This window comes from Carassius gibelio, chromosome B3 (genome assembly GCF_023724105.1).
Source record: "Carassius gibelio isolate Cgi1373 ecotype wild population from Czech Republic chromosome B3, carGib1.2-hapl.c, whole genome shotgun sequence".
Classification (NCBI taxonomy): Eukaryota; Metazoa; Chordata; class Actinopteri; order Cypriniformes; family Cyprinidae; genus Carassius; species Carassius gibelio.
In genome coordinates this window covers 2,910,925-2,938,080 of record NC_068398.1, presented here as the reverse complement: position 1 = coordinate 2,938,080, position 27,156 = coordinate 2,910,925, and the positions used below count along the sequence as shown (strand labels likewise).

General features: G+C 37.0%; 2 protein-coding genes across 8 annotated transcripts in view; both read right to left on the bottom strand.

Annotated features, from left to right (window-relative positions):
• The window catches only part of LOC127952149 (zinc finger protein 271), a 223,445-nt gene that overhangs the window by 187,241 nt on the left and 9,048 nt on the right, over positions 1-27,156 (bottom strand). Inside the window, exon 3 of one of the 7 annotated variants that reach the window (XM_052550485.1) lies at positions 19,500-22,348. The exons of the other annotated variants lie outside the window; for them this stretch is intronic. Within the exon in view, the coding sequence (XP_052406445.1) occupies positions 20,691-22,348 (1,658 nt within the window). The 3' untranslated portion in view covers positions 19,500-20,690. Of the gene's footprint in view, positions 1-19,499; positions 22,349-27,156 lie in introns of those variants that run through there. 7 annotated transcript variants of the gene reach the window in all.
• LOC127952189 (zinc finger protein 501-like) lies at positions 1,045-14,932 on the bottom strand. Its single transcript, XM_052550587.1, has 3 exons — positions 14,493-14,932; positions 3,506-4,468; positions 1,045-1,377 (listed from the first exon to the last, which is right to left on the bottom strand). The coding sequence occupies exons 1-3, from the start codon at positions 14,749-14,751 to the stop codon at positions 1,331-1,333; spliced, it is 1,269 nt and encodes a 422-aa protein (XP_052406547.1). The 5' UTR covers positions 14,752-14,932; the 3' UTR covers positions 1,045-1,330.

The window sequence follows — 27,156 nt, the reverse complement described above, 5'->3', positions numbered from 1 at the left end:
AAATGTGCTAATATTAAATTAAGTAGCCTATATAAAATTGCAAACATCTATCTTGCAGTACTTTTTTACTTAAGTACATAAAAAATTGAGTACTTTTGTACTTTCACTTGAGTAAAATTGAAAAAGGAGTACTTTTACTTTTACTGGAGTAATATTTTACCATATGTATCTGTACTTTTACTCAAGTACTTGATTTGTGTACTTCGTCCACCACTGCCACACAGTGATGTAGACATGTGGGGGCCTGTTTAAACGAGGCGTTCTAGGAGGGTGTGGACCAGCCTTAACTAAATTTATTTGGGTTCAAGACTTTAGTCTTTAAAACTTTAGGGATCTTATCTATTCACGAACAGCTTGTAACACTCCAAAGAGAAAGAAAAATCGCATCATATGACCACTTTAACTTTTAAATTCTGTCTCCATCATCTAACACAACTGATTCATCTCATCGTCTTGTTAGTAGAGACTGCAAGAACTAAATTGGGTGTGTCTGAAAAGGGAGAAATTAAAATTGTGCAGGCATTGTTGTAACAATGTACAGGGATACTTTAAGAAAAAAAAAAGATGAATCATTTGGTGGTTTTCTAATAAAATGTTACAATTTACGTTTAACTCAACTGAATATATGGAAACACTAGGGATTAGCAATATGACGGTTCAATGGCTTCACTTTTATAACATCATGAAATATCCAGTTCTGTTATAGATCAGTGGTGTGAACTTATAATTACTAAGCTCATGTGGACTTAACAGACACATGCACACAGTGGGCATAAAGTCCTCAAGACACATCAGATTTTAACCCCAGGGCTTGTTTAATATCAGGTTCAGATACCCATTCCTTCTTACAAGAGAAGCAAATAATGATCAGTTATTGCAAAACTAAATGACAGTATAAGAATATATATATATATATATATATATATATATATATATATATATATATATATATATATATATATATATATATATATATTGTTAGGGGAATTTACAGTTATAACTCAAGGACCAGGTGTTGTTGCAATGAAGACCAGGAGTCAGAAATGAGTTCAATTAATAATAATTTTACTTGAAGAAATTAGTTTGCAGTTTCATAAGCAGAAGTCAGCTTCAACACTCTCGAAGGAGTTCGCAGGCCGCTCCCGTACAATACAAAATCAACCACAGTTATACTCCAGACAGAAAAAAAAAAAGCGTCAAAGCGCTGCTCAGCAGCAATCTTCCAAAACTTAGATAAACTTAGACAGTCTCCACATATGGACATAAAGATCTCCAGCATATCTCCAATGATTGTAGCAGACGTCAGCACTGGTGAAGAAGACACCTCATCTCAGGTCAGGATGTCAGCAGAAACTGGTCTTCTCACGAGCATAAGTGCTGACACACACACACACACACACACACACACACACACACACACCCACACACACACACACACACACACAAAGCCCTTATCTTCAATTCGAGGTTCTCTAGCACTGGCAAGTGTCTTATCACTACAGTTGGATACACACACATAATAAGCCGACATTAATCTTGAGGAATAGAAATACAGGATAGAACAGGATTCTTAATATCTAGTATACATTTCTAAATGTCCCTCGCAGCGCACATAGAGGAAAGGCCTCCCCTGACCCTTTTAGCTGACCTTGTGACCCTAGGAGAAGGAATACACTCACATATGTTCCTGTCTGTTACTTCAAAACACTTCTAAAAGGAAAAATATATATCTGTGTAAGCATGCATCTATCTATATGTATATACAGGTCCTTCTAAAAAAATTAGCATATTGTGAAAAAGTTCATTATTTTTCATAATGTACTGATAAAAATTAAACTTTCATATATTTTAGATTCATTGCACACCAACTGAAATATTTCAGGTCTTTTATTGTTTTAATACTGATGATTTTGGCATACGGCTCATGAAAACCCAAAATTCCTATCTCAGAAAATTAGCATATTTTATCTGACCAATAAAAGAAAAGTGTTTTTAATACAAAAAAAGTCAACCTTCAAATGATTATGTTCAGCTATGCACTCAATACTTGGTCGGGAATCCTTTTGCAGAAATTACAATGTGGCGTGGCATGGAGGCAATCAGCCTGTGGCACTGCGGAGGTGTTGTGGAGGCCCAGGATGCTTCGATAGCGGCCTTAAGCTCATCCAGAGTGTTGGGTCTTGCGTCTCTCAACTTTCTCTTCACAATATCCCACAGTTTCTCTATGGGGTTCAGGTCAGGAGAGTTGGCAGGCCAATTGAGCACAGTAATACCATGGTCAGTAAACCATTTACCAGTGGTTTTGGCACTGTGAGCAGGTGCCAGGTCGTGCTGAAAAACGAAATCTTCATCTCAAAGCTTTTCAACAGATGGAAGGATGAAGTGCTCCAAAATCTCCTGGTAACTAGCTGCATTGACCCTGCCCTTGATAAAACACAGTGGACCAACACCAGCAGCTGACATGGCACCCCAGACCATCACTGACTGTAGGTACTTGACAGTGGACTTCAAGCATTTTGGCATTTCCTTCTCCCCAGTCTTCCTCCAGACTCTGGCACCTTGATTTCCGAATTACATGCAAAATTTGCTTTCATTCGAAAAAAGTACTTTGGACCACTGAGCAACAGTCCAGTGCTGCTTCTCTGTAGCCCAGGTCAGGCGCTTCTGCCGCTGTTTCTGGTTCAAAAGTGGCTTGACCTGGGGAATGCGGCACCTGTAGCCCATTTCCTGCACACGCCTGTGCACGGTGGCTCTGGATGTTTCTACTCCAGACTCAGTCCACAATCTTCCTCAGGGTCCGGTCACCTCTTCTCGTTGTGCAGCGTTTTTTTTCTTCACTTTTTTCTTCCCACAGACTTCCCACAGAGGTGCCTTGATACAGCACTCTGGGAACAGCCTATTCGTTCAGAAATGTCTTTCTGTGTCTTACCCTCTCGCTTGAGGGTGTCAATGATGGCCTTCTGGACAGCAGTCAGGTCGGCAGTCTTACCCATGATTGCGGTTTTGAGTAATGAACCAGGCTGGGAGTTTTTAAAAGCCTCAGGAATCTTTTGCAGGTGTTTAGAGTTAATTAGTTGATTCAGATGATTAGGTTAATAGCTCGTTTAGAGAACCTTTTCATGATATGCTAATTTTTTGAGACAGGAATTTTGGGTTTTCATGAGCTGTATGCCAAAATCATCAGCATTAAAACAATAAAAGACCTGAAATATTGCAGTTGGTGTGCAATGAATCTAAAATATATGAAAGTTTAATTTTTATCATTACATTAAACTTTGTGACATTGTTCTTTGGAAAGGAACTCCACCTTTGAGTTGATCTGAATCACAGTTAAATTTGCTGGTTTTGGTGATGAACTTTACTCACTGTGAAACTTTAGATAATGTTTCTTTGTCGTGTTCTTTGTTATGGATTTATTCATCCAGATTATATTTTGAATTGCTTGATTCATTATTGTGTCACATTTGGTGAGGAGGCAATTCCGATCTGAAGTTGATCTACTTACTATGATTGTTTTTTGTATGTCTGTGTAGAGCAGATGAATCATTGAAACACTTCCCACATTCAGTGCAGCGATAAGGTTTCTCTCCAGTGTGGATCCTCTCATGTGTTTTCAGACTTGATGAATTACTGAATCTCTGTTCACAGTATGAACACTTGTACAGTTTCTCTCCAGTGTGGATCCTCTGGTGCCGTTTTAAACTGCTCGCTGAACTAAAAGTCTTTTCACACTCAAAGCACACATGATCTCTCACACCAGTATGAGTTTTCTCATGTTCTTTCAAACTTTGTAGACATAAAAAACTCTTTCCACACAAATTACATGAATGTGGTTCCTCCTTTGTATGAACATCCATGTGCTGCTGTAGGGCTGAAGCATTTAAAATCATTTCCCCGCACTGATCACATGCGTAAAGCTTCTCTCCAGTGTGGATGTTCATGTGTTTCTTAAGGGTTCCTGATCGTGTGAAACTCTTCCCGCATTGATCACATGTGTATGGTTTCTCTCCGGTATGAACTCTCATGTGCTCTGTAAGATTGCCCTTTATTGTGAAACTCTTCCCACACTGATCACATGTGTACGGTTTCTCTCCGGTGTGGATCCTCTCATGTGTATTCAGATTTCCTGAATGACTGAATTTCTTGTCACAGCGTAAACACTTGTAAGGTTTCTCTCCAGTGTGGATGTTCATGTGATCCTTAAGGTGGGATGATTGTGCAAAACTCTTCCCGCACAGACCACATGTGTGTGGTTTCTCTCCAGTGTGAACTCTCATGTGAACATCAAGATTGTATTTGCACGTCAAACTCATTCCACAATGAGTGCAGGTGAAAGATTTTTTAGCTTTTCTTATATTTAAATATTTTTCTTTGGTTTGAGAACAACTCAAGGGTTTTTCTCCAGTTTTGACGTGATTTTTCTCTTCAACTTCACTCATTTCTTCATTCTTGTTTTTTTCAATCATCCCTAAAATAAAAGTAAGAATTTTCTTTTAATAGGTCAAGTAAATCTAAATCTCTCTCTCTCTCTCTCTCTCTCTCTATATATATATATATATATATATATATACATACAATATGTGTACAGTAGGTGGCCAGCCTTTCTGTCGCTTACCGCCGCGAATACCGCTGTAATTCAGTCGCGTGTTAATATCATTCGCGAAACTACCGCCAGGTGGCGCAAAGGGGCGGATTGCGAAATGAATGTAATTGTAAAATGAGATAAAATAAGGAAGTAAAACAACAATAACATTATGATATAACATTGTAACATTTAAAAAAAACTTTTTTTTTTTTTTTTTTTACAATTTGTTAATTTTTAAAATGTTGGATAGTCTTAGACTACAGTCTACTAAACAAAAATTAAAAGAAGACCTTAACACAAAGGATCATATGCATGCTATTTTTATTAAACAGTAAATAAATATAAGGCCTATTTTTTAACTATGCCTTATGTGTGACCAAAAATTAAGTATTATTTGTTTCAGCTGATCGTGCTGGTGCCTCACGCACATAATGGAAACAGAAGTCGTTCACCAGACATTCGGCGTGAGCACTTTGACATATTGTTAATTATGATTTTTTTTTTCATCAATACTGAAACGCACACAGCCTATTTACCTCATGAATAATAGCCTAGTTAAGTTTAAAATGGGCAACATCACAAATATGGAAACGTTTGATTTCTCCCGATTGAGCCTATATAGCCCATTTTTTTCCTCTCACAAACTTAAAAAAAATAAAAAATACAGCAAACGAAATAGGTGATTGATCCGTTAAAATGAAACCTATACACGACTCATATATTTTTTTTCCTCTGACAATCTTTATTTTTTAGCGTGTTTAAAAAAATAAAAAATAAAGAAAACATTCAGCAAATGAAAATAGGCGATTAATCCGTTAAAATGTGTTACTCTTGGTTAACAGTACTAATTATAATTATTTTACTTCAGAACAGAGCCTGGCACTAATCTAGGTTATCCTTGTTTTTTTGTTTTTTTCTTTCTTTCATTGCATCTGAAAACGACTTTGTTCATTACATTCACTTCACGTGATCTGGTGCAGATCAGCCTCCCGCAAAGCTCAGCTGTGGACGATTTAAAAATGTTTGATATAAAGCAGTGGTTCTCAACCTGCGGCCCGTCAAGATAATAATGCGGTCTGCACAACATGCTGAAAAAAAAAGAAAAAAAAACCTTTATCAGTTTGTAAAATTGTATTGTTTACATCAATTTAAAAAATATATGCAACTAATGAAATATAGGCTATATCCTAATGTTTTTACGTGATTTTTTTTCTTCTTCATATATTATTTTTCAGACATGAGCACTGGCATAAGCATTTAACGAATACATACAAGCGCGCACTTTGGCAGAATTCAATTCAAATAGTCATCAACAGCCATTAGGTAAATTGTCTTTAAGGTAAAATTGCGCATCAGAATGGACAAATTTGTTTTTTAAAAAAAAAAAAAAAAAAGAAATTCAAAAAATGCCAGCGAATGAACATGTACAAACTGTCAATAGTCGCAGTATCAGTATTGAAGGAGAAGTGCTGGATTTTCGTTTTATTTATTTATTTTTATTTATTTATTTTTTTTTTTTTTGCCCTGCAACTCACTTGAAGAAGTTCAGATAAATGGAAAAATATCTCAAGAGAGAACCTCATAGGCCTATTATTAAATTCAAAAGTGCTTTTCCATATTTGGGTCAAAATAGGCTATATTTGTGAACGCACATTTTCTGAAATGTTGCGCGTCAGGTCATGCAAGCCTGCATCTTAAACCCTCTGTCAAACTTTCTGCGTCCGCGAGTCCGCTATGGACCGCTAGGTAGGCGTGAAGTAAAAATCGTCATTGGAGAGTGTGTGCAGAGACTCTAACAGACGACCGCGCGGACAGGTGCCCGTGGTCAGTTGGCTTCAAAAGCAAAATTGCACATGTGCAGCCATGCAGAGTGAAGAAGCTCATTGCTACTCGAACCTGTGCAATCCGTCAGTAAAAGAATATAAAGACAGTCAGATGTGCAATAATTCTGGGCAATTAGAGCTGACCATCAGCCTGAGCATTCAGAAGTATAAATTGAAGAAGTCTGCGTCTGGATTGCTCATGCGAAAAGTATAACACAGGCGTTACAATCGCTACTTCTTTGTGTTACTCCTTTCAAGCTGAATCTCACAAAATTGGTCAGCTCCCGACAGCATCAGGTGTTTTATTTATGGGGAATAGAATTGTTTATTTCAATGAATTATATATCATAATAGTTAGGCTATAATATTATAAATCAGGTTGGTTTGTATTGCTGACGTAATATGTAAATTATATGCGTAGACTTGCACTTAGACCATAGTGCGGCTCGCTGGAAAAAAAGGTTGAGAACCAGTGATATAAAGGTTGCTGTCCCATTTTATACAGGAATTGTTAATTTAAAAAAAATCGAATTATATTGTTAGTTCTAATTATATTGTTAACAAGTTCATTTAGAACTTTTTTTTTTACTTATAAACTCCTTGAGAATTTAAAGTTAGTTTAATAGTATTTAAATTCAAGTTTAAAAAAAGGTTTTAATTGCTTAAATTATTTTTAATAATGAATAATATGTTATCATGTTTATTCATGTAAAAATACGTGTTTATTCTTTAGGAAAACAAGAGAAGAAATAAGGGACAATCCGAATATTTGTTTTGCTTTACTTATTTATGTAAGCTACAATTATTCGAATAATATTAATAATAATAATAATAATAATAATAACAATACAATAACGTAATTAAAAATACTTTAGAGCATAACAACTGAAGGTTTATGAAACATTAGCCAATAAAGCATTTTTTTAAACAACGGAACTTAAAGCTGTGAACTAAAATATTATTTCAACCATACAGCATGTGAATAAATAAAATGCATAATTTTCATAACATTTCATTATTAATAAAATGCATAACGTTTCTGGTGTTTGGATATGTACTTCAATATAACGAGCTCCAAGTTTAAGAATAGTCCTAGACTTCTCTCTCTCTTTAACAGCATTAACTCAATGATATACGTCTTCCTTCCGTTAGACTTCTCCTTCCTTGCTAAATGTTGGCCTTAGAGCTGAAGATGTCGGGTTCGGGCTTAATTTCTCTATCATTTTACGCGGGCTCGGGCTTGCGCTCCGGTTTGCGAGGTAAACGAGCGGTCATGTGATGTGTTTCGATTAGCGCGAGAAAGATGCGAAAATGCTGAGTAGGTGTAACGGAGGCTTGCTTCTGGTGATTACGTTTTGGTTGCACCAGCAACTAAAGCAAACTCTGAGCGAGGTGTGGAAAAGTTTTGACCATGTTTATAATGAGAATAATGAGTGAATAATGACGCACCATCAGTGAGCGCAGGAACGCGCTGAAGACATCTACAGTGGATTCAATCATTTTCCTCCACAAAAACATGTAGACCTAGCCTAATCTCTGTGAGTAAAGGTTTTTCAAATGATAACTAAATATTCATTGAGTCTTAAATGCATAATGTTGACAGAGTATTTACGCTAATGTTGGCATTATTCTTTTATAAAATAAAGCAAATCCGGCGGAGCCTTTATCTTAATTTCGTTATTGCCAAATACCCATCTTAATTTAAAATTTATCTTATTGTTATTTTTTTTTTTAATTACTCGTTTTTATTGGTGCGTTGGTCTATTTATAGGTTAAATGAGCCTATGTCTAGAATGCTGAGATGTTACAGGGGACTTATTTTATTTCTTTATTCCAACTTCCAAGTGGTCTAGTCTACGTTAATTATGAGTAAATTATGTTAAAACATGAATAAATTACTCATTGTTGACAAAAGGCAAAAGAGCTGTGTGCGTGCACACATTTGAATAATGTCGGGCTGTAAACGGGTTCGGGCTTTAAAAAAGCTGTCAATCAAAATGTACTTGTCGGGCTCGGGTCCTGTCGGGCCTAACTTTTAAGGCCCGATTACAGCTCTAGTTGGGCTCATGATCAATAAGTTTGCCTCAATCTGATTCAGTAAAGTCAAACCGCAGACAGTGAAGCCTCGGAGACCCGCGCGCTGTGAGGCGGGAACAGAGGACTCCGCTTGGTCTTAAAGCCTCCCGCAAACATCCATGATCACAAATAACAATGATTTTCGTAAAATAATGATGAATTATTAATTGATGATTTGTTATTATCATTATGGTCTTGTGAAAATAATAATATGGGCTGCGAGAAAATTATGAAGTGTAGTGCAGGCATGTTTCAGCCCAGTAACACACCGTTCCTCAGAGCCAAAACACAGACCGAATTCTGTTCAGCTGGAGGGGGTTGGGTTTTGGATAGTTATTCATGGCTTGGGGGATCGAGATAAAGGTGTGAATTGCTCTTTCATATGGATAGTGTCATGAGGCTTTCACTTGCTGAACCGGTTTATATAGGACTGTTGTTTTGGTTATATTCACAGTGCTGCTCTCTCTGATGAGAGAAATGCAACATTCACACATTACACTATTCCTTTTCGTTTAAAAACATTTCAAGCTTTCTGTAGTTATATTTTTAATGTACCTATGTGAGACACCACGATATTATGTTAATTAAAAAATTATACATTCATTATCATGAAAAATTAAAGTGATGAGACGGCGCCTCCCTGTCATTAATGCACATTAATAATTTTTGCACAAACACTTGAATATAAGCTTCTTATCACGAGTAAAATTCATGCCAACAGCCAACATATTTAGCTTGATCAGAAGGTTGACTGCAAGAGTCGAGCTGGATGTTAAGATTTAGTCTGTTTCTTTTACTGATTATTTTCGGGTTAAAGCATGATTTAAACAGATTCACACTCAATCGCTTTCGCAATAATGCATTCTAACAAATGTAATCTTACAGTGCTACATTATCAGTATGCTCTCTGATTTTGAAATCTTGAAGTTAATCGATCTGTTTAGATAAAATAACTGACAAAGATGTTATTTTCATCACAAACAAAATTTTCACAGCCGAAAGCAGCAATTAAAGATTAGTTTGGCATGTGATATAGGGAAAAAGTTTACACATAGCTTAAGCCACTTTGAAACTCTCCTGTTATTTTTTTTTAATTTGTATTATTATTTTATATGCTATGTTATGAACATAACATTTCAAACATACTGAAATACTTTATTCATGGAGTGAAGGCGGAGCGTGTTTCTGGTATCAATAGCCGCATTTCGGGCCAGTGCGAGCCAGGGCTTAAAGCAGGCGGGGCGGGGCTCATAGCCTCGGGCCAGTAGCACGAGGCCAGAATAGCGCAGGGTTTCCACCGTGGATCCTGAAGCTCAGCTGCGCATCACTAAAACACGCCCTTTACACGCTTCTCAGAACAACGTCATGCAACCTCATTATTTCACCAACAAAGAGAAGTTATCAGAAAAAGTAACTGGAACATGCGCGATCACAAAACGAAGATGATAAAAGCGGCCGTTTGTTTGCATGCTTTGTTATATATTCACATTCAAAAGCATCGATGTAGAATAAGTGATACATTGATCATAAGCTATTGATTTAATTTATCAGGACTCAAAATTAAATCACACATAAATACACTTATTTCTATTTTATTTATTTATTTTTAACGCTCATGAAAATAGCCTGCTTATTCAGTCAAGTCTGTTTCTGTTTATTAGCCACAGTAGCCGTCACATTTAGAATGAATGATAATATCTCCATTTTTATAAAAGCTCCAGAACAAAAACATTAGGCTATTATATTTTTTTTTATGACGTGAGCTAAACAGGGGCGTGTCTAGGGGGAGGCTGTGCCTCCCCTAGGATAAGCCCTGCCTCCCCGAGAAACGGACTGTCCCTCTGATGATAAATAAACATTTAAAAGTTGATTGTTTTGTGCATATTTTTCCATCAGTAGCAGATGAGTCTGACCCAACAAAAATCCAGTTTGGCGCTGTTTGACAGTGCTCGCGTGCTTCAGGCTTACGGGCTCAGAAAAAGTGCATCATTTGAGAATAGAACGCCAATGAAATGTTTACCTGGCAGAGCCTTAGAGCAGTGGCGTGTCCAGAAGGGTGGCACAAATGAGCTTTGTCACTCCAGTTGCCGTCCCAAAACAGCGTATGGGATCGAAGTGCATTGAGAGCGGAACATCGTGATTTTGACTGAAACAGGGTTTTTTGAAAGTCAGAGAATTCTGCGACTTGCGACTACGACTTTGAGGTCCAACGCTAAAGTGCCCTCGCGGTCCCGTCTGCCCCCTGTCCTCAATTTCTGCCGAGTGTAGTATATTAATATTTTTGGTTGTGGACAATAAAAATGTCTCCACGATCTCCTTTTGGAGAAATATTGTTGCATTGTGCCGCAGCGCACATTCTATCAGCTGCAGTTCTGGCGCCACAGAATTATTATAATACATGAACATAAGTGTTATCTCAGCGGTAGAGTTTCTCAAACAGGATACGGCACTTATTCACAAAATTATTATTATTATTATTATTATTATTATTATTATTATTATTATTTGCATCTTTAAATACTTATTGCTTATTTAAAAGTTTCAATCGTGTGCTTTTCTGACGTTCGGTTCTTCTAATCAAAGTGCGGCACGAAAACGAAAAAGCCCTTCAAACTGTGCCTGATTTCTAAGTTATGTTCTGTGCTAATACTGTCGAAACACACAAGGTTTATGTATAGACTAAGTTGGATATGTCTAAAATGAAAGAAAACAACTGAAAGAGGGTGCATGTCTGTACGCATGCAGGTCTTAAAGGGACAATAGGCTACATGCTGCCGTGTGAATTAAAGGGATAGTTCACCCTAAAATTTAATTTCTGTCATTGTTTATACACTCACATGTTGTCCAAAACCTATATTAACTTCTTTCTTGTGCTGAACACAAAAGAAGATATTTTGTAGAATCTGTGTAACCAAACAGTTTCTGGTTCACATTGACTTTGATGGTAGTAAAACATACTCTGGAAGTCACTGTGAACCAGCAACTGTTTGGTTTTCTTCAAAATAATGCTTATATTTAGCAGAAGAAAGAAACTCATTCAGGTTTTTTTCTTCACTATTAAAATTTTTGGGTGAATTATTCCTTTAATGTTGATAAAACACCAAACCCACAGAGAAAAATCACTCAATACTCTTGACTGAAAAAAAAAAAATTAATAATAATACAGTTGCTTTAATAGGAATCAGTGTATATAGTGTTTTATTTTTATATTTGTTCATTAATTATTTTTAATGCTCCTGCTAAATACATTTCTTGTACCTGAAAATAAAACACTTTATTTGTATTATATCTGTATTTTTAATGTGTATCTTTGTTCTCATTTTTTAAAAACAAAGATAAAATAATTACAAAGATTTTTATCTTCATCCATGCACTTTGGCCTACATATCCGCCATACTTTTTCATATTTTGTTACCTTAAAATGCTTTATAATAGGGAAATTAGTTTGGCCGTGATGCTCAAACAGCTTGCAAAATAGAAAAAACAACATGACAAAGAATCAGGATAAAATCATGATTTCTAAAAAAAAAAAAAAAAAAAAAAAAAAAAAAGACTTATTAGATTTTTATTATATCACCCACCCCCTGAGGGAGAACAAACCCATACAGATTCCACACCCCTGTAAAATAATAATAACATTTGCCTATGTCAAGCACCACTAATAATAAATAAAATTAAATAAACAAATAAAATAAAAATAAAACCATATTTAAAAACAGTTATGTTGCCGCTGCTAATGAGATTATAAATTAAATTCTTATAGTTTCACAAAAATATCTTTTATTTCAACTCTCTAAGTCTCCTTACCCCCTGCAGCCTAATATGTTCCCTTTTATCTAGGCCTACATGTTTACATTTATTCATTTAGCAGACACTTTTATCCAAAGCCACTTACAACCAGAGAATACCATTCAAATACTATTCTCATACTGTTCAAATAAGCACATGCATTTTTTTTTTACCTGGGGCCGCATTCACAAAGAAACTTAGAGGCTAACTGGCGAATTTATGGTAGCACCTACGTCTGGAACACATTAGAAGAAACAAATTAATTTACCTCTTGTCTATACAAACCTGACTTCAGATTCATTAAAAAAAAAAGCCTACTCATGTAGCAAGTCTTCTCACAAGCAAACACCTGTCACTCATCATCAGGCAATCACTGTGATCTGTTCTATATATTAATCTGTGAATAATAATAATAGTATCATCATCATATTATTAATGTTGACCGGGTTTAACTAACTTTTATGTGACAGCCCTATCTATAGTCTAATAGGGGCCCTGTACCTATCTGTGGGTTCCTGGCTTAGAAAAAGATATGCACTAAAACAGATTGTGTGTAGTAGGCTATAGATTATTTTGCGCCGATTTTTTCAGTTGTTTATGTTGCCCCCCCAAAAAAGCCAAATGCCCCCCCAAACATGACATCCTGGTAACCCCTCTGGAGCTAAACTCAAGAGATGAGGCTTGTAACATGATATACATTACTAAAATACAGGAGAATACGAAGCTGACGTCTGATTTCCTCAAAGGTCATATTTACCATGTTTACTATGGTAATGTTAATGCCTAGCGTGCACAGACTTTTGCATGGCTTATAAATATTTCTGCCTTGTATGGTGATTATAATACACATTGGATCAAGTTATTTCAAAGACTCGCTGCTGACTGAAAGTGAGTTTTGAGCTTGATTTATTTAAAAAAAGTGTTTAATGCTGGTGTTATAGCTGTTATCTTTCTGAAATGATCCGCAGCGCAGACTCTCTATTTTTATAAAAGCTCCCGAACAAAAATCATTATTATATTTTGATGATATGCAACGTGGAGCTAAACTCACGAAACAAGAGGACAGATAAAATGTTACTTAATAAATACACAATTGTGATAGAGAATAAAAAGCTTAAGTCTGATTTATCCAAGCAGTCATATTTACCATGTTTAGCTACTATGGTAACGTTAATGTTTAGCGTGCATAGTCTTTTTCATCGCTTATAAATATTTCTGCCTTGTTTAGTGATTATAATCAACATCGGATCAAGTTATTTCAAACACTTGCTGCTAACTAAGAGTGAGTTTTGAGCTCAACTTATTTTAAAAAGTCTTTAATACTGGTGTTAAAGCTGTTATCTTTCTGAAATGATCCGCAGTGCAGACTCTAACATTACTCTAAAATTACTTTAGTTGTAAATTACTAAAGCTTTTTTTTTTTTTTTTTTTTTACATCGTGTGAATGTTGTTGATTATGAGAGAACTTGAGTTTAATCGTGAGGACGTTTTATTAATTCTTTAGAGTTTCAAAGATTTAATCGTGCTGGTTTAATTTTATTCGTTTCTTGTTTTAGGCAAATTATGCATTTAAACATGCAACAATTTCTTAATCTTAATTTCTAAATTTCTGAATAATATAGCGCATAATTAATATAATATAAATAATACTGCACACCTTTTAAATGTGTCCAATCTAAAATATGGTTTAATCCCATGTAGCTTAGAAAATATAAATATATAAATATATATATTATATTAATAATATTAAATATTTAAACTATAGTGTTTTTCTTTCATTTTTCTTGACTGAAGCCATCAAATGTAACACATCAGTGAGGCAAAACTGACGTCTATTTGCGGTAAAATGTGCTTTGATGCGCTTGTTTGATAACTTGTGGTTAAAGCACCACTCAGCGGACAAAGGCTGCAAATGCACAAATACACCGCCGCTGCGGCGGTAGGAGTGGCGGTAAAAGCGGCGTTTTGGATGTCTAGTTAGTGTATATATTCATCCCTGAAACTTTCAATGAATGCGGTACATTGATCTTAAATGTATTATTTTTAAAACATTATTTAAAAAATACCTGTTTCTTAACTATATAATGTTGATTGTCTACTCAATTATCTAACATGCCTAATATTGAAAATATCTTAAACAGCTTGAAGCTTTTTAAGGTTCTGCATACCAGCACCAGCGGTCATCAACATTTAAAAATGAATGAAGAATAAAACCCAACCTCCTTGTTCCTCGTGTTTTATTCTCCAGCTTTCTGGATCCTCGTGTTTTATTCTCCAGGTTTCTGGTTCCTCGTGTTTTATTCTCCTGGTTTCTGGTTCCTCGTGTTTTATTCTCCAGGTTTCTGGTTCCTCGTGTTTTATTCTCCAGGTTTCTGGATCCTCGTGTTTTATTCTCCAGGTTTCTGGTTCCTCGTGTTTTATTCTCCAGGTTTTTGGTTCACTAGTGTTCTCTTCACTCTCCTCTTTAACAAACATCATCTTCACAGCAGCAGATCTCAGTTCAGATTATAGTCCTCCAGATATTCCTGCTCAACTGTGAGGATGACAGTAATACAGATATTTGGTGACCTGATTCCAAAACATATTTTTCAATTTACAGAAACAACATTTCTAGACAAAACAACAGCGAGCAGGGGTGAAAGTAATCTTCTTCCTCTGAAGTTTAATGGTGTTTGGCAAACAAACGTATGTGTTTTAGCGCCATCCACTGGACTGGAGAGTGAAGCGGCAAGAGAAGGGAAATATCTAATACTATATTTGTGTGCATTTCATGATGAAATAAGTCATTAGAAAATTAAATTCTGAAAATACTTTATTTAACAGTCATAGACAAATACAGTTTTTTATTTTAGAACAAAAGTATTAGCATTTGAACACTTTCTAAAATTGACATTAAATTTAAAGTAATTTACTCAGAGTGTAAAACTAACTTGTTAAATTAAAACTTATCTGACAGCCTTATTAATGAAGAATAAACAATAAACTGTTTGTTCTTGAGTATCTTCAGTGTGTTTGATTCTGCAGGGTTCTGGATCGCTCATCTCCTCTCTGTCCTCTTTAATAAACTCAATCTTTACAGATTTCAGCTCTTACTGATGATTTGATGCTCGTCTGCACTTGTAAACTAAAGGAGATATTCCAGCATTTATTACTGAATTACAGGGCAGGAGGAGCTTCACTGATGATGTGGTGCAGTGGGACGAGCTGATCTGCCTAAATCAAATATGTGACTCTGGACCACAAAACCAGTCATAACCCAGACAACAAAATTCCTGAGACCCAGATCAGACACACACCTGACACTTGGCCCACATACCGTGTGGAATGATGGCACTTGGGCGGTCTGCTGCTTTTTGCCAGATTTGGGCCACAAGCTAGTCAAAGCCCAATTTCAGAATGAATAAACTGAATAATGCAGAACTGGCCACATTGATTTAAATTCTGGCCCAGATCCGGCCCACATACTGTGAAGTTTTGGTGGACCACTCCTGCTTGCCATATTTTTGGAATAAATAATATAAACCAGAACGGGCCCAGTCTGGGCAACATAATCCTGGCCGAGATCCAGTCCAAATCCAACAATTTGCTCCAGCCCACATACTGGGTAGAATAATGGCATTTTGGAGACCACTCCTGTTTTCCAGATTTGGCAATAATAATGAACCAATTAAACCATAAATATAAATTATCTGGACAACACTAAGCCTTAAATGAGTTATACAGTACATCAACAATACTCAACATGTTGTAAAGAGAAATTTTAAAATGTCCTCCCTAAATGATCAAACAAGTTCCAGAAATGTGTCCTACTTGGTAAAATCATGCCAACCCAGATTTTGCACAAGCAGCAATTCAAATGGCAAAGATAAATATCCAAAGACACATTCCAAGACTTCTTCACAAGTTTGAACTTAAATGCTTCTCTCTCAGACTCTTTCAGAAATTTATAGTGTCATGGCTACACTATGTTAAAGTGCACACAACAAAAATGAAAGGTTATATATCATAAGTCTTTAATCCAACAAGGGTAAATCAGTGTAGAACAGCCACATTCAAGATGTAAAACCAGACAAACTCAAAGTGAACATAAGCACTCAGACCGAACAAGGATAATTAAATAGGCACAACTGGGTCAGCCAGTTTAACTCACTGAAAGACTTATTTGTCATAAAATAATTACTTCATACACCTGTCTGCGACCAGTGGTTGATTCCGCAGCAAAGACATCAGAGGTTCTTAGTTCGGATCCTACCTCTGAAATATATAAATTTACTTATACAAATCACCCTAAAAGAAAGAAAGATGATTATCCATGATTGTATATCAAAAATACAAACACATTTGTGTGCATTTATAGTGTGGTGATTAGGTGTGTTTCCTATGATCGTTCTCTAGATGGCAGTAATACCTAATAGAGTGAACAATTACCTAAAGAGCACAAAAAGAAGAATCGTATGTTCTGAAAATAAAGAGGCTAAATGCCAGTTCAAACAATTTATTTGTTCAGAGTGTATGATCAATAAACACTACATGGTACCAGGAGTGAACTGTCCTGTGATACAATAGAGATGGATGCTGTCAAACCACCGCTATATATGCAGTCTGTTTGTCTGAAAGGTAAGGCGGATTCACGGAAAATAGTGTTGCTCTTGACTGTTGCTGGACCTCAGGTGATTGAAGTATACAATACTTTTACGTTCACGGACGCTGCGACAGAGAAAAATATGATGAGGTCATAAAGAAATTTGACGAGCACTGCTCACCCAAGAAAAATGAAACATACGAAAGGTATGTGTTTCGTTCACGCATTCAATCTCAGGGAGAAAGTTTTGACTCATTCTTTACGGACTTGAAGCTAAAGGCAAAAACATGCAACTTTGGAGTCTTAACTGAATCAATGATCAGAGATCAAATTGTTTTTGGAATTGATGACAAGAAAATAAGAGAAAGACTGCTCAGAGAAACAGAGCTGACATTAGAACGTGCTATTAAGATAAGCTCGCTCTGTTGCATTCTAGGACTTTCACCGGTAAAGAAGGCATTACAGGTGCTGACTGTCCAGTAGTTGGTGCTGTTACCCACAAAATGAAAAGGCAGAGTCAAAAAGCAGTACCTAAGCCTGGCAAAGATTAATTTTGCTGTAAAAGATGTGGCTCAAAGCATCAGCCTAAACAATGCCCAGCGTATGGAAAGCAATGTGCAAAATGCAAAGGCATGAACCACTTCGCTAAGAGTGTTTTTCGAAGAATAAAACAAAGCAATCATCGTTTGTTCATGTTGTGGATGAGACAGAGTTTTCTGACACTTTCTTTGTGGGCATGGTCAGTGTAGACACAGAAAATATTCAGCAAAAACAAGAAGAAAATTAAAAAAATGACTCCGATGTGAACTGTGTATCTGATGACAAATGGATTGTGTCACTTCAAGTCAATGAAACCATTGTGCCTCTTAAACTTGGTACAGGAGCAAAGGCCAATCTCATAAGCATAAGTGACATAAATGAAATGAAAATCAAGCCCAAGATAAAAAGAAACACTGTGTTGCTTAAAACCTACAATGGACCGGAAATAAAGACTCAAGGTGTGTGCAGACTCCGAGTATGTGTCAAGAACAAAATTCATCACCTGCTCTTTGTTGTAGTTCCAGATAATCATCAGTCTCTCCTTGGTGACAAAGCCTGTGAAGAATTAGGACTGGTAAAAAGAGTGTACTGTATCAATAGTCATGGTGTAACAGCAACACAGCAGGAAACTACAGATGACATTGTTCGCAGATTTGATGATGTTTTCAAGGGACTGGGAGCTCTACCATTCATTTACAAAATTTAACTCAAAGAAGATGCTCACCCTGTAGTTCACGCTCCGAGAAGGGTTTCTGTGCCACTGAAAGAGAAACTAAAAGAGGAACTTGATAAGATGACAGCTCTAGGAGTAATTAAGAAAGTGGAGGAACCCACAGACTGGGTGAACTCGATGGTCTGTTCAAAAAAGAAAAATGGTGATCTGAGAGTGTAGGGGAATTTACAGTTAAAAACCCAAGGACCAGATATATCGCAATGAAGACCAGGAGTCAGAGATGAGTTCAATTAATAATAATAATTTTACTTGAATAAGAAAATAGTTTGCAATTTCATCAGCAGAAGTCAGCTTCAACACTCTCGAAGGAGTTCGCAAGCCGCCCCCGTACAACTCATAATCAACCCCAGTTATACCCTGACAGAGGATACTAGTTGTGTCAATACATAAGTCAACAAAATTCTGATTGGTTCCAAAATCTAGGTAAAACTCTCCAAAGACGTATTTCTGATACGCTGGACACTGGCAGTTGATCGTTTGTCCTGGGACTGTCTGAGCTTCTCCCTGTACAGACAGATACTAACACACATACACAGAGAACTTATCTAAAATTCAAGGCTTTCTAGCACTGGCGATTGTCTTATCATTACGATTGGACACACACACATAATATGTGGACATTAATCTTGAGGAAAAGAAATACAGCACACATAAGGTTACACATTTCACTCTTGCCATAACTTTATTAATAGTCAAACAAGAAATCATGTAATAATATAATTAATATCAGTATGAAGGATATGGCAACTCAGCATCCACTCCTTCACTGGTGTTTTAGCACACATCCGCTCTGAGTGAGCTGTCATCAGTTCATCATTGTTTCGATGCCGGAGCAGATGTAGACACAATTGTCACCTAAGCGATTGAGGAGTACACTTGTTGGATGTAATAATACAGTATATCTGATAACGTTCAGGGTTCAGACACACTTTCTGTTCAAATATTTTTAGCCAATAATTCACTCAATATATCTCGTAACTTGGTACTTCAGCTATTTCTGATCAAATGCACATTTTCATCCTTTTGCCTGGGGTGAACACATCGTCTTTGCTTGATTGGAAAAGCAGCTACGCTAGTTTAGTCTCTATTTGAGTCTCTGTTTCTGTCACGGGACTTGCATCCTGAGGCAACTAGGAATTAGTCAAGCTTCAGTCTGGATCCAACTCTTACGAAGCTCTGAGATGACTGAACACCTGAGAAGAGAAGATGCCAACCCCCAGAAGACTAAATATGCTAACCCTGGAACAAACTACCAAATTTTGCTTAATCACAACATTTAAAATCACAACATACAGTATCTCAACATACATTGTGGGCAGAACCCAAATCCTGCTGGAAAATGAAATCAGCATCTTCAGAAAGCTGGTCAGCAGAAGGAAGCATGGTAAAAGGGTGCAGTGACTTTGATTTTTTTAAAACACAATGGACCAACACTAGCAGATGACATTGCATCCCAAATCATCACAGACTGTGGGAACTTAACAATGGACTTCAAGCAACTTGGGCTATGAGCTTCTCCAGCCTTCTTCCAGACTCTAGGACCTTGGTTTCCAAATGAAATACAAAACTTGAAAAAAGGATTTTGGACCGCTGGGCAACAGTCCAGTTCTTCTTCTCTTTAGCCCTGGTAAGACACCTCTGACGTTGTCTGTGGTTCAGCAAATTCCTTGACACGTCTGTGTGGTGGCTCTTGATGCCTTAATCCCAGCCTCAGTCCACTCCTTGTGTAGTTCACTCAAATTCTTGAATATACTTTGCTTGACAATCCTCGTAAGGCTGCGCTTCTCTCGGTTGGTTGTGCATCTTTTTCTTCCACACTTTTTCCTTTCACTCAACTTTCTGTTAACATGCTTGGATACAGCACTCTGTGAACAGCCAGCTTCTTTGGTAATTATTGTTTGTGGCTTACCTTCCTTGTGAAGGGTGTCAATGATTGTCCTCTGGACAACTGTCAGATCAACAGTCTTCACCATGATTGTGTAACCTTGTGACCAAACTGAGAGACCATTTTGAAGACTCAGGAAACCGTTGCAGGTGTTTTGAGTTGATTAGCTGATTGACATGTCACCATATTCTAATTTGTTGAGATTGTGAATTGGTGGGTTTTTGATAAATGTGAGCCAAAATCATCACAATTAAAAAGAACCAAAGACTTAGACTACTTCAGTCTGTGTGCATTGAATTGATTTAATACACAAGTTTCACAATTTGAGTTGAATTATTGAAATAAATTAACTTAACATTACCATTCTAATTTATTGAGATGCATCTGTATTTTATTGCTTGATTCATTATTGTGTAACATTTAGTGAGGACACAGCATCAGACCTGTAAGTGCTGTGATAGTTTTTTTGTGTAGATTAGAAGATTGATTGAAACAATTTTCACATGCAGTGCAGCGATACGGTTTTACTCCGTGTGGATACTCTCATGGTTTTTCTGATGTCCTGACTGCCTAAATCTCTTGTCACAGTGTGGACACTTGTATGGTTTCTCTCCATTGTTGATCCTTTCATCTGTTTTCAGGGATCCTGAATCACTGAATCTCTTGTCACAGTGTGATCACTTGTATGGTTTCTCTCCGGTGTGGATCCTCTCATGTTTTTTCATGGATCCTGATTCACTGAATCTCTTGTCACAGTGTGAACACTTGTATGGTTTCTCTCCAGTGTGGATCCTCTCATGTTTTTTCAGGGATCCTGACACAATGAATCTCTTGTCACAGTGTGAACACTTGTATGGTTTCTCTCCAGTGTGGATCCTCTCATGTTTTTTCAGGGATCCTGAATCAATGAATCTCTTGTCACAGTGTGAACACTTGTATGGTTTCTCTCCAGTGTGGATCCTCTCATGTTTTTTCAGATTTCCTGAATCACTGAATTTCTTGTCACAGAGTGAACACTTGTAACGTTTCTCTCCAGTGTGAATCCTCTCATGTGTTTTCAGATTTGATGACTGACTGAATCTCTTGTCACATTGTGAACACTTGTAAGGCTTTTCTCCATTGTGTGTCCTCTCATGCAGTTTTAAACACTCTGCTGTCATAAAAGTCTTTTCACACTCAAAGCACATGTACTCTCTCACACCAGTATGAATTTTCTGATGTTTTTTCAAATTTTGTAGACATGAAAAACTCTTTCCACACAAATAACATGAATGTGGCTTTTCCTTTGTATGAATTTTCATATGTGTTGTCAAGTTTGAAGCCCAAATAAACTTTTTGCCGCATTGATCACATGTGTATGGTTTCTCTCCAGTGTGAATCCTCTCATGTGTTTTCAGGACTCCTGAACGACGGAATCTCTTGCCACAGTGTGAACACTTGTATGGTTTCTCTCCAGTGTGGATCCTCACATGTGTTTTCAGACGTCCTGCATCACTATATCTCTTGCCACAGAGTGAACAATTATAAGGTTTCTCTCCAGTGTGGACCCTTTTATGTGTTTTCAGAGTTGATGAATTACTGAATCTCTTGTCACAGAGTGAACAATTATAAGGTTTCTCTCCAGTGTGGACCCTTTTATGTGTTTTCAGAGTTGATGAATCACTGAATCTCTTATCACAGTGTGAACACTTGTACAGTTTTTCTCCAGTGTGAAGCCTCTCGTGTTTTTTCAGATTTGCTGACTGACTAAATCTCTTGTCACATTGTGAACACTTATAAGGCTTTTCTCCAGTGTGAATCCACTGGTGCAGTTTTAAACTGTTTGCTGAAATGAAAGTCTTTTCACACTCAAAGCACATGTACTCTCTCACACCAGTATGTATTTTCTGATGCACTTTCAAAGTTGAAAAACGTGAAAAACTCTTTCCACACAAATGACATGAATGTGGCTTTTCCTTTGTATGAACTCTCATGTGTTCCTTCAGGTATGAAGCCCACAAAAATGTTTTGCTGCATTGATCACATGAGTACAGTTTCTCTCTTGTGTGGATGTTTATGTGTTTCTTAAGTGTTGCTGATCGTGTGAAACTCTTCCCGCACTGATCACAAGTGAAAGGTTTCCCTCCAGTATGAATTATCATGTGAACAACAAGACTATATTTCCATGTGAAAATCTTTCCACACTGAGTGCAGGTGAAAGATTTCTTGGCTCTTCTTTTCTTTAAATCTTTCCGTTTAATTCGAGAGCAACTCAAGGGTTTTTCTCCAGTTTTTACACAGTTTTTCTCCTCAACTTCACTCAGTTCTTCATTCTCCTTGTTTTCTTCCATCAATTCTAAAATAAAGTAAAAATTGTTTATTTTTAGTAACTCATAAAAATGTGGACATATAAATGAACCCTGATATAACAATGAAGTAGATAATTATTATACAACATTTTGGTCATTTTCTTGCATTTTTATAACTTGAAACTTTTCATGAATGAGGTACACTGATCTTCAAATTACTATTTTGAAAAAATATAAGAGGCACAAATCTCATGTTTCTATAAGTAGAACTATTAAACAAAAGAAAAAAAGTGACGTGAAATACAGCCAAGTATGGTGACCCATATTCAGAATTCGTGCTCTGCATTTAACCCATCCAAAGTGAACACACACAGCAGTGAACATACACACACCCGGAGCAGTGGGCAACAATTTATGCTTCGGCGCCCGGGGAGCAGTTGGGGGTTCAGTGCCTTGCTCAAGAGCACCTCAGTCGTGGTACTGCTGGCCCGAGATTCGAACCCACAACCTTAGGGTTAGGAGTCAAACTCTCTAACCACTAGGCCACGACTTCCCCAACAACACTCTACATTGTGAGTAGATCACTTGCATATGTGACTAAATCTTCACTCTGGGCGACTAAATGTTGTCTAATATTAGCCAATGTCCAATAAATTCTCAGATTTTACTCGCCAGTGTTTCAGTTGCAGCCTAAGTGAAAGTTTAGCACAGATAGATTTTCACTAACCGAACACTATGACGGAGCGCTTCAGAGTTTCACAATTGAAAAATTGTTTTCACAAGCAATGGGCCCAAGATAGATCCTTGGGGAACACCAGTTGATGTACCTAAATCATTGGATTTGTGATTTTGTACTTGAACACACTGAGATCTATTTTTTAGATATGACTCTATCCAGTTAATTGTATGTAATGACAAAAAAAAAAGATATCTTAGACATAAGGATTCTATGATTAACGGTCTCAAAGGCTTTCTTTGAATGCAATGAAAATGAATTACTACTCAAGTAACTGCTAATCTGTTTTGCAACTAAGTTCTCCATAACCTTAGAAACAGTGGGTAAAATACTAATTGGCCTATAATTATCAATAGAAAGGGGATCTCCAATTTTGAATATTGGAACAACAATCGCCGACTTCCAAACACTTAAGAATTTTCCCTGAGAAATTGAATGTTTATTAACTTTAGTAATAAGATTAAGTGGAGTCGAACTAGACTCTTTGAGCATAACAACATCCATACCAGATTTATCTTTTGCTCTAGATGATTAAAGAGATCTAATAGTTCTCATAACTTCAGATTCACTGATAGGCCTTATTCCAAAAACAGGCACCACTGTTTTAACTGGACCGACATTAGTAAACACAGGCGGAAAACAACGAGTAATGATTTCTACAGAAATAACAAAACTTTACTTTAAGTTCTAGAAATGTCATATCTTCATTTTGTTGTCCTGTACATTTTTTTAACTGTTTTCAAATGATTCAAGGAATTCCTCTTGCTCTTTCAATCATAGTTAGAAAAAAAAATCTGCTTTAACTTTTCCTAAATTCTTTACCAACTTAAATAACACTCATACTCTTTTTGCCACTGTTGAGAGACTTACAAACCCCCCCAAGTCAGATTCCCAGTGATATGCTCTCAGACAGCAAATGCAATGAGTTTGCTTCCTTCTTTTCTGAGAAGATCATAAATATCAGGAAGGTGATTAGCACATCCTCAAGTAATGCAGAGGTCAGACAGATTCGGCTAAAATATCAAAAAGATACTATGTCTATTTTTGAAACAATTGATAGCAAAATTCTGGAAGACATAGTGCAGCAACTAAAATCGTCAACCTGTTGTCTTGACACACTTCCCACATCTTTTTTCAAAAGTGTGCTTGACTGCTTAAAAGCAGATCTCTTAGAAGTGGTGAATGCCTCACTTCTTTCTGGGACATTTCCAAACTCCCTTAAAACTGCAGTTGTTAAGCCCCTCCTGAAAAAGAGCAATCTTTATAACACAATTTTGAGCAATTTTAGATCAATATCTAATCCTCCTTTTATTGGCAAAATTATAGAAAAGGTAGTTTTTAATCAGCTGAACAGATACTTAAACTCAAATGGATACCTGGACAATTTTGAATCTGGTTTCCGACCACATCACAGCACAGAGACAGCACTCATTAAGATAATAAATGATATTCGCTTAAATTGTGACTCTGGCAAAATATCGGTGCTGGTATTGCTAGATCTCAGTGCTGCGTTTGATACTGTCGATCATAACATACTACTAGAGAGACTGGAAAACTGGGTTGGGCTTTCTGGGGTGGTACTTAAATGGTTCAGGTCATACTTAGAAGGGAGAGGCTATTTTGTGAGTATAGGAGAGCATAAGTCTAAGTGGACGTCCATGACATGCGGAGTCCCACAAGGCTCAATTCTTGCACCGCTCTTGTTTAGCCTGTATATGCTTCCACTAAGTCAAATAATGAGAAAGGCAATTTGGTTCTATCACAGCTATGCTGATGATACCCAGATTAACCTAGCCTTATCTCCAAATGACTACAGCCCCATTGACTCCCTCTGCCAATGCATTGATGAAATTAATAGTTGGATGTGCCAGAACTATCTTCAGTTAAATAAGGAAAAAACTGAAGTCATTGCATTTGGAAACAAAGATGAATTGTTCAAGGTTAATGCATACCTTGACTCTAGGGGTCAAACAACTAAAAATCAAGACAGGAAACGTGGTGTGATTCTGGAGACAGACCTTAGTTTCAGTAGTCATGTCAAAGCAGTAACTAAATCAGCATACTATCATTTAAAAACATTGCAAGAATTAGATGTTTTGTTTCCAGTCAAGACTTGGAGAAACTTGTTCATGCCTTTATCACCAGCAGGGTGGACTATTGTAATGGGCTCCTCACTGGCCTTCCCAAAAAGACCATTAGACAGCTGCAGCTCATCCAGAACGCTGCTGCCAGGATTCTGACTAGAACCAGAAAATCTGAGCATATCACACCAGTCCTCAGGTCCTTACACTGGCTTCCAGTTACATTTAGGATTGATTTTAAAGTACTTTTACTCGTATATAAGTCACTAAATGACCTAGGACCGAAATATATTGCAGATACAGTATGTTCCCTGAATATAAACCGAGCACTCAGATCACTAGGATCAAGTCAGTTAGAAATACCAAGGGTTCACACAAAACAAGGGGTGTCCGCCTTTAGTTACTATGCTGCCCGCCGGAATCAGCTTCCAGAAGAGATCAGATGCACTAGGGCTGCACGATATTGGGGAAAAAATGACATTGCGATATTTAATTTTTCTGAGATATATATTGCGATAATTTTTCTTACAAACAAAAATGGGGTGAGCACACTTACATTCTCATTTTAAATTATTTAAACATCGACATCATCGTGTCAATTGATTAATATGCACGAGGGAGAGAGAGCAAGACAGCGCTCGTGTTGTTTGAAGACGGCTCGCTCTCTCTCTGTCTCTCTCTCACGCGCTCTCTCTCTGTCTCTCTCTCTCACGCGCGCTCTCTCTGCCTCTCTCGCGCTCCCTCTTAAATTTTTGATGCCATTTCCGACAACATACTTATGTGAAGCAGGTGCATTGGTGGCACTCAAGACAAAATACCGGAATAAGCTTAACGTCGAGCCTGATCTCCGCTTGCAACTTTCTTCCCTTCAGCCCGACATACAGCGCTTAATAAATGCTAAACAACACCAACCTTCGCATTAGGTCAGTGACAAAGATTGTTGTCTATAGTTTCATGTCTAATTGTCTTGTAAACAAGTTGAGATTTTTTTTTGTGCATGTTATCCATTTAGCTAAATTTATTTCATGGTTGTTGGTTTAAATTTATTTACATATTGCAGTTCCGTTTCCCTTTAATGTGTCTTTTTTTTTTTTTTTTTTGCCTTCTCTCGATTTGCGCTTGTCACTCGAGTCTGACTCTAGTCTTGCTTTGTCCAGTGCTCCATTTCTCTGCCGGTTTTGACTGCTCGTTTCAACCCAGCTCTGCCTGTTCCCTCTGACGGCTCTTCGGCTCGCTGACGTTCTACCCGCTGCCTTTGGGGGCTTGCTGATCCGTTATGTATATTTTCTGTTTATTCAATACATTACCAGTTTATTCAATAAAGACAATTAACAGCCTTGCTTCCGAGTACTTAGTTAACCCGACACAAAAGCGGGATCGTTTAAATTCTTTTGTAGTGGGCCGCGGAAACATATGTGTTTGGCTGTGTGGGCCATGAGTTAAAAAAGGTTGGGAACCACTGGTCTATGGGATGTTGTTGTGTTTGGTAAAACACAAGTTTTTGGATTTGTGCTGGTCAGATGAAATCATTATCTAACATATTCAACTAGGATTTTTCAATAAACTTTGCTCCTTTTTATCATCATCATTCTGTTTCCTGCTTCTGCGCTACTTTGGCTTTGCTCAGTCAACCTCTTGGTTGATAGAAGACAATTTTGGTACCAGACAAAACTTGATGTTAAGGTCCAATATGTAAATTTCTTCACTGCTAGGGGTTGCTAACCTCTTACAATAACAAAGGCGCAAATTTGATGACGAAAAATTTGCTAAGAATTATGGAGCTTGTCGTCAACTGTCACCGACAAATCTAATGATGTTTATGGATGAGTGAATACATAGATGTTTTTATCATGAATGTGATATGAAACAGGTAGCGAGTGCTCAGAGACACATGTGACGCGAGTCCCGCGAATATAAAGGAATATTGACAATTATACCGAAATACACTGAAGTGTTGAATTACTACTCACAGGTCAGTTTATTAGACGAATGAAACTTGCAGCACTGTTTCACTTGATCCAACCGTTACACAATCAAA

Bases quoted from the DNA above. Each gene is read 5' to 3' on its own strand.
- LOC127952189 (XM_052550587.1), bottom strand. From the start codon at position 14,751: ATGATGTTTGTTAAAGAGGAGAGTGAAGAGAACACTAGTGAACCAAAA. The intron at 4,469-14,492 runs GTTGGGTTTTAT...CTTTTATTTTAG, and splicing joins AAAACACGAGGAACAAGGAG to GGATGATTGAAAAAAACAAG. The intron at 1,378-3,505 runs GTAAGTAGATCA...TGTGTGTGTCAG, and splicing joins ACATACAAAAAACAATCATA to CACTTATGCTCGTGAGAAGA.